Source organism: Numida meleagris, chromosome 1, assembly GCF_002078875.1.
Source record: "Numida meleagris isolate 19003 breed g44 Domestic line chromosome 1, NumMel1.0, whole genome shotgun sequence".
NCBI classification, from domain to species: domain Eukaryota; kingdom Metazoa; phylum Chordata; class Aves; order Galliformes; family Numididae; genus Numida; species Numida meleagris.
The window spans coordinates 1,476,365-1,484,692 of record NC_034409.1 but is presented as its reverse complement, the minus strand read 5'-3'; the positions used below and the strand labels follow the sequence as shown (position 1 = coordinate 1,484,692).

Genomic DNA, 8,328 nt, shown 5'->3' with positions numbered 1-8,328 from the left:
ATTCTATGATTCTGTGATATTGCTGGTTGTAACACTGAGGTTCTTGGAAACAAAAGAAGTAAATTCACTCTTGGTCAAGCCCTAGAGTGCAGGTCACTGGGTCAGAGGTGATAAATTGAGCAAGTTCTGACCCAGAAGTCTCTCCACTACTTTCAGAGGCTTTAAGGGATAAAGGAGTAGAGTAGTTGTATTTCTCTCTCTGTTTTGCATGTAGAACCAAGTCCGCTTTGCCCAAGGGGTTTTGAAAAGAATGATTCTTTTTTCCTTTTCTTTTATTTCTTCTCCCCATCCCTGCAATGTCTAAATTGTTTGTCTTCTTGAGGGAAGATCTCTGACAGGATGAATAAATAAAGAGCCTCAATAAGGTTGACTCATATGTACTTGCCACAGATAAGATGGAATGGCTCTATGGGTTGAAATAAAGTCATTTGATCTCTTCTCTTATTATCCCCAACGTGAAGGCAGAGGCAGAAGCTATAAATCTGCCTGCCATGGCTGGCTGGATCAAAATGGGCTCCTCTTTGTAAGAGTTGCATCCATAGGCACAAGTAACGTTTGATTCATGTGCTCTTGCTCAGTTTGCCTGAAACCACTGCTGAGTTTTCTCTGCTCAGGAGACAGTACCCTGTGGGTAGATACTTCACAGTTTCCAACACCATTCAAAGAGGAAGCCCCCAGGCACTCTGTCATGGGGGTTTTCTGCTCATTTTTCAAGTGGACAAGGGTGTGATCAAGGGGAAAGTTTACTTTTGAGGGTATGGCTGACAGAATAGGGAGAAATGTTGCTGCTCACTGTTACATCTCTTTGTTTTTGAAGTCAAAAGCTTTTCCAGGTGTCTTTGATGTGGCACTCTATTAAAGCGCTTTTCCATCAATTTTTGTACCCCATAGCACCAGTGCCTCCAGTCACTAATTTCCGTGTGATAGAAGAAGGACTTTTTAGCTTGAAGGTTGCTTGGACTCCTCCCCTGGGCAAGCTGGAAGGCTACAAAGTCTACATCCCCAGAGGTGAGTTTGGTTTCCTTGGAGCTTGCTTTGAAAAGAGCTGTGACCTGAGGCAGGAAAGGTGCCTTTTCATCCAAGAAAAGAGTGGTATCACTACGGAATAAAGCCAAGTTAGCTTCTTCCAGACATTATAGTTCTCTAGAACAGAGGACAAGAGCCTTTTGAAGGAAGAGATGGGGATGGTGTGGATGCATTGTACCCTTTTGCACTACCACCCTGGATATTTTTTGTACTCAAGTGCCTGCTTTGGTGTGGATGTGGGATGAGTTCAAGCCTTTGGTATAACCAGCACTCACCTCTGTGTGATCTACAGGGCTGGGCACAGCATGGATACATCAAGTCTTAGCTACAGACCTGAGGCTTAGCAAAGTTACATAGGTCAAGGCATGCTCTTTGCTGTGTCTTGAGTACATTGCAGTGGGATGTAGACTTCAGGCACTGGGAAGGCTTCACCATCACTCTTCTCCTTGTTTTTTCAGTCAACAGACCAGGAATGACCTACGAGCGGGTTCTGCGAGGTGACGTCTCCTCCCATGTGCTAGATAACTTGCAGGAGGATAGAGAGTACAGCATCAGCATCTATGCAGTGTACCCCCAGGGTCCAAGCCAGCCCGTAACTGCTGTGGGGAGAACATGTAAGAGGTTTGACTCCTTGACTCCTTCTTGCCTTGGGCACTGCATTCACACCCTTTGCTGTTGATAAGCACTCCATTGTTGCGCACAGCAGCTACATGTGCATCAAAAGAGCATTGCTCAGTGGGTTCTTCCTAAGTCCATCCTTGAGCCGTGCTCTTCCCTCATCACGTGCATGGATGTGGCCACCCTTGAACACCACCACACTGGCTGGGAGGAAAGGAGGGAGATCTGTTACGTGTCCATGCTGCAGAAAGCTAGCAATGTTGGTGCCTGTGAAGGATTGGTCCTGAAAAGCAATGGCCACAGGTTTGGTTTTTTTTCATCACCTTCATCCTTCCAGGCAAAGCCAGAGCCCTTGGAAATCCCTCTCCTCTTGAGAGACAACAGTACAAGGAGGACAGCCAACAAAGTCCTCTGGTGATCAGTATGTGCTTTGAAAGATTTGTTCCCTGTCCTTCCAGTGAAGCTCCTGCCTGTGAAGAGCATCTTGCTGCAGAATGAGACCACTGATACACTCCAGGCGCGGTGGAGCCCTGTCCGGGGAGCAACAGGCTACAGGCTCACCTGGACATCAACAGGTAGAAGCATGGGAGTGGGATGCAGGCATTGGTGGTCAGGGTGGTGGGAAGGCACTGGATGCATTGACAAGTGTTCTGCTGGGCATGCAACAGCAATCTGCAAGGGCTAGCTGTAGGTGTTCCTGTTCATTGCAGGCCAGTTGGACTGGATGACCTTTAAAGGTCCCTTCCAACTCAAATGATTCTACAACCCAGGTTTTTTGGGTCTGTTGCACCAAGACCTGACTTAGTCTGCCAGCGTCCCATAATGCACCCTCTTTCTCAGACAGATTTTGGTGTTTGAAGACAGATCTGCATTCACAGCTGGAGCCTCTCCATGCCCTGAACCCAAACATAGTTTCATTGCTGGTGTGGGGGAGCAGGAGTTAGAAATTCAGAATTGATGGCATATTTTGGCCTTGGGAGATGGATGTTTTTGTGGTTCAAAGATGAGATGGGTGTCAGGACACCTGGGCTCCATCACAGGCTTTGAAAAAAACAGCGCTCTTTCCTACAGCTTATGAAATAAGGAGAGATCTCCCACTGGGGATGGGGGGGGGATTAGTTGGAGAACAGCTCTGAAGGTAATCAGAAGGGAAAAATCTTTCCAGGGAGGATATAACACTGCTTGTTTTGCTTTGTAATGAATGGTTCTCCAAAAAAAGAAATCCAAGCACACCCCAAAATTCAGCTCTTTATCCAGTCTTTGATTTATACGCCAGACAGAAACAGAGCACATTCAGCCTTCCTCCTCTTCTCAAGGGGAATGAGCAAGATATGTTCAGCCAAAGTGTGATCACATCACTTCTGTGCTGGCTTTATTGTATCTGAGCAGCTCTTTCACTCAATACCAACTCACCCCAAATCCAAGGGTGACAAAAATCCCACCATCACCGTTGTTCTCCTCCCACGCTCCATCCCATCCCAGGGTCACGCATTACAGTGGCACTGGGATCAGCACTGTCCGTCCCCGTTCAGCCATCCCAGGTGCTGGAGGATGTTGATTTTTCCTTCTTTGACAGAGAATAGACAAAATTAAACCAGCTCCTGATATGGTCCATGGTGTATGAGTTGGGAGAGGGGGATGGGGCACAAGGTGCTGATGGAAGCAGAAAATGGGGACATGGCACCCTCCAGTGACCAAAGTGGAAATGGCATCCCCCCGTTCACCCCTCCCTCAGTCCCAACATGTTGCAAGCATCTCTCTGCTTCTCCGAAAACAAGCTGTGATCGGCAGGGATTAGGTTTTAACTCTTCTCTGTCCATGCCTCCTTCTAGAGTGATGCTGAGAAGTTCTGCTGGGAGGATTCTAGTCTGTAGCAGGGATACGAAAGTAATATTAACATGGAGAAAATGTGTTTTGTGGCATTAGTTGTCTCCTGTGTCCAGCAGGGAAGGAAGGATGGCTCCAGCACTGAGTCACCCAGGGATGGGCAGAGTGTGGACTCTCAGAGGACTGCCCAGAGCCCCATATACATTCGTTTGAAACAGGGTGCCCAGGGAAGTGATGGAGTCACTGTCCCTTGAGGGGTTCAAGAAAAGGGTAGATGTGGCGTTGAGGGACATGGCTTAGTGGACACGATGGGGATGAATGTGCAGTTGGACTCGATGATCTGAGTGATCTCTTCCAGCCTTAATGATTCTATGATTTTTCTCTTGCTACCTGATTTCTTTGACCTGAAAAGCCCTAAACCACCTTGATCCGTTGTTGATTACTGGGTGACGTGGTTTATTTCCACCCATATATACACCATCTCCTCAACAAAGTCTTGTGCTTATTGTGCCCTGTCCCTGCTGTCCTTGGTTTGAAGACCTCTTGGGTCCAGGTGCAAGCTAGGAGGACAAATGCCATTCAGTCTCATGCAACCGTGTCATCCTCAAGTGATCACTTGTAGGATCCCAGATGGGTAGTCCTCCTTAGCTTGACCCATCCATCAGCCATAATTTCCATTTTCAGATGGCAGCATCCAGGATGTGAACCTCAGCAGCACCTACAGCTACTACATGATCCAGGGACTGCAGCCTGGCACAGAATACACTGTCACCATCAACCCCATCTTTGGAGATGTTGAGGGGCCGGTGGTGAGCACAAAAGCAACTACAGGTGGGTGCCCCACAGCAGGGGTATAGGTAAAGGGAAGAAGCCCAAGAGGACATGGATAGGGGTGAGACTCTGATGGCAGCATTGAGTTGGTGTCATTTGTGGTCACCATCTTGCCTATTATCTGATGTAAAGAGCAGTTGTGGAGGTGCAACACCTGGGGACATGGTTTGGTGGATGCAGTGGTGATGGGTTGATGGTTGGGCTTGATCTTAGAGGTTATTTCCAACCTCAGTCATTCCATTCCATTCCATTCCATTCCATTCCATTCCATTCCATTCCATTCCATTCCATTCCATTCCATTCCATTCCATTCCATTCCATTCCATTCCANTCCATTCCATTCCATTCCATTCCATTCCATTCCATTCCATTCCATTCCATTCCATTCCATTCCATTCCATTCCATTCCATTCCATTCCATTCCCCTTCTCTCCACTAGCAGCTTTTGGGGGATCACTTAGAATCTATGGGGGCCTTGAACTGAACAGGCAGATGTACTTTCTTGCAGTGGCTTCAAGCACTGTGCAGATGCTGAACGTGAGTGAGATATCCACCAATGGTGCTCTGGTCTCCTGGGACTCAGTTGCTGGGGCCACTGGGTACCGAGTGGCTTGGGGTCCTACACCAGGTAAGATCCCACTGTCCTCCAGCCTGCATCACCCACACCTCTTCCTGTAGTACAGGAGATAAGGCTCTGGGAGCCTCAGGAATGGTGGACATAGGAACAAGCCCAGCCCATTAATTGGTCTGAGCTACTTCAGGGCATGAGCTGAAACCAGAAATTATTCAAGGACCTGTCTTGCAGAGCTGGCAGATAGGGTCCCTGCAACCTGACCCCATTCCAGCTCGTATCCCAGTGGGTGCAAGGGTTCTACACCACCTTGCCTGGTCCTTGGGGATAAGCTGAGTCATATCAGCAGTGCAAGGGCTCTGCAACTCCCTGGAGAACTGGGGAGAGGCAGAGAACACATGGGAGCATCCAGTGGTCCACACAATGTTAGCTGGGGCCTTTGTTTGAGAACTGGTTTGATTCTTCTGGATCCTCTTGGTGAATTTGGTTCCTTTGGTCGTTCAAATTCCTTAATAAACAGCCAAAGGAAAATTCTCTTGTTCCAGCAAACACAGGTGTCCTACAACATATCTTCAGCTGTGGTGGGTTGTTAGAGTTAGGGTAGTATGGTTAGGTTGCTGTTGGACTTGATGATCTTTAAGGTCTTTTCCATCCTGAGCAGTTCTATGATGCTGTGATTCTGAGATGGGGAAAACATGGTGCCTGTCCTAGTATACAATAAAGCTACTCCTCAGATTCTAGTCTTTATCCTCTTCTATTTCATTTTCTCTCTTTTGCAAAGAATTCTTTGGGAAAGACCGACCTCGGCAGCTGGCCCTCAACAAGTCGATCACAGCCTACCAGCTCCGCAACCTGGCCCATGACACCGAGTACGTGATTTCCCTCTATGTGCTCTTCGGTGCAGTGGAAGGACCAGGGATCACAACCTCAGCCAGGACATGTGAGTATGGGCAGAGTGTTCAAGTAACTACCGTAGCACGAATCCCTTGGGTGGATGGTTCAACCTGGTGCATGAGGGGAGATTCCAGATTTATCATCGGAGAGGTTGAAAGGTAACAGAAAATGACTAGAGTGTAGTATGGAGGTAATGGCCTGAGCATCGTGTTGGCATAGGCAAACACTCATATTCAGCACCCATGGGAACTCTAGGTGCATGTTTCAGTCCTGCAGATAATAGGCTCTGGATCCCGTAGCTGCCTGAACCCCCATGCTGCTTCATTTGAGTTCATAGACATGCTCCTGCCTGAAGCTAGGACAAAACAAATGCCTTGGTGCTAAGGGCAATAGGATGTGCATGCATGGCCTTAGAGTGTGCAGACCAGTGTCTCTCCAGGTGAGAATGATGAGGCACCGGGGATAAGCAAAGATGGCACTTTTAAACGTTTTCCAATTTGGGCTTTATTATACTGCCAACATGAAGCCCTTAGAGGCAGCAATCAGGGCACTGTCTAACACCAACTTAATCTTGCAGCTCCTCTTGGCTACATCTCCAATTTCAAGGTGACGTCCTACACCAGCTCAAGCCTGTCTCTGGCATGGAGCATCGTGTCAGCTGCCACCAAATTCAAGGTCACCTGGAGCCCTGTGGGAGCCAGCAATGGTGAGCAGAAAAAGAGTGCACATTCATATTCCTGTCAAAGACCCATGTCAGTGGCCATAACCATGGAAGATACCTTTCCAAAGTCCTGATCCACTGCCTGGAGCAGGAAAGAGATCTCACAGCTCAGAAACATGGTCTTCAGCCAGCACCCATTGCTGATAGATCTTTCCCTCTTTGCATTCGTGCTCTTCTGCTTATGAAGCTAATCCCCAAAGCTCTGGAACTGCAGTACAGCAAGGAAAGGCAATTTCCTTTGAAGGGGATGCCACCAGCCTCACTGATGAGCTACAAGAAGCATCCCTTCTTTTACAGAAAAGCAGGTTGCCAAGACTCAGTACCTGGGCAGTAGGTTATTGGCTCATCGGATCGACCACCTGCTGCCTGACACCCTGTATAAAGTCAGCATTAGGGCTGTCTTCAGCAAGACCGAGGGGCCAGAGGTGACTCTGACTCACCGCACAGGTACGTCCTTATGGAACAGCCCTCTGTGTTGGGACACTGGGGCTGGATTCATGGGGTTTTGCTTCTTTCAGTGGCTTTTTCACATGGGTTTATCAGAACCCATGGTGTTTGAACATGGCTCTGAACGATCCATCCCCTTGTTCCTCTCCTCACATCCCGGTGTTGTGCAACTCAAATTTGATGCTGGCAATAAAAGATACGGATGAGATCCCTCAATTTAACTGCACAGTGCTCTGCTCCATGGATTCTTTAGCAAATACAGCCTGGTATCCCTGGATAGAGCCACAGAATCATTGCGGTTGGAAAGGACCTCTGGGATCATCCGTCCAACTGTCAACTCATAGTCACCATGCCTCCTAACCATGTTCCTAATTGTCATAACTACACTTTTCTTGAACACCTCCAGGGATGGTGACCCAACATCTTCCATGGGCAGCCTGTTCCCATGCTTGAAAATATCCAACCTGAACCTCCCCTCTTGTCTTTTCTTCCAAAATGCAGTTGAAGGCTAGGAAGTAACAATTCATATCAAAATAAATTCTTGAGTTTTTCTTCAGTGTCATAACTTATAACAACAAAGACTGCATTACTGCTGACATCTGTCCCAGTTTTGGCTAGGATAGAGTCAGTTTTCTTCCCAGTAGCTGGTCTGACACTGTGTTTTGGATTTAGGACGAGAGCAACTTCGATAGTACACCAATATTTTAGTTGTTGCAGAGCAGTGCTTACACTAAGTCAAGGACTTTTCAGCTTCTCACGCTCTCCTGCCAGCAAGGAGCTGGGAGGGGACCAAGCCAGGACAACTGACCCAAACGGGCCAAAGAGACATCCTGTACCAATGGCATAATGCTGAACGGTAAAACTGAGGGAGTTGGCCAGGGGGTCTGCCGTTTCTCAGGGACTTGTTGAACATCAGTCAGTGAGTGGTGAGGAACTGTGTTGTGCATCGCTTACTTTTTAAAAATTGTTTTACTTTTTTAAATTATTTTTTTTTATTAATTTCCCCTTATTTCTTTCTTACTAAACTGCCCTTAGCTCATTAATTTTTACGCTTTTCTATTTTGCAGCACCTCTTGAAGACTCCAGCCCCATCCACACCATCCAAGATCTGAGGATTACCAACACTGCTGTAAATAGTTTGAAGCTGTCTTGGAGAAGGCTTCCAGGGGCAACTCACTATAAGATATCCTGGGTGCCATTCAGTGGTAAGCATCCTGCTCCCTTAGGTGCAGTGTGAAGACAAAGCACAAAGATCATCAGATAACAGAAACTTAACTCAGTCCTTTTCCCACAGATCATCAGGGTGGATGGGGGCTGTGATATCTCCAGGGACAGGTTGAAGGCCTGAAACTTGGCCAAGTTTTCATCTGTAATCTAGAGATCAATTGGATTT

The 8,328-nt window shown here is 47.5% G+C and overlaps 1 protein-coding gene across 1 annotated transcript in view; it reads left to right on the top strand.

Moving 5' to 3' along the window:
• Positions 401–8,328, top strand: part of LOC110392296 (collagen alpha-1(VII) chain-like) — a 35,684-nt gene continuing 27,756 nt past the window's right edge. The window contains exons 1-10 of the mRNA XM_021384436.1: positions 401–548; positions 892–1,008; positions 1,485–1,640; positions 2,103–2,219; positions 4,156–4,302; positions 4,742–4,930; positions 5,655–5,813; positions 6,345–6,473; positions 6,786–6,935; positions 8,003–8,140. Coding sequence (XP_021240111.1) covers positions 401–548; positions 892–1,008; positions 1,485–1,640; positions 2,103–2,219; positions 4,156–4,302; positions 4,742–4,930; positions 5,655–5,813; positions 6,345–6,473; positions 6,786–6,935; positions 8,003–8,140 — 1,450 coding nt within the window. The remainder of the gene's footprint in view (positions 549–891; positions 1,009–1,484; positions 1,641–2,102; positions 2,220–4,155; positions 4,303–4,741; positions 4,931–5,654; positions 5,814–6,344; positions 6,474–6,785; positions 6,936–8,002; positions 8,141–8,328) is intronic.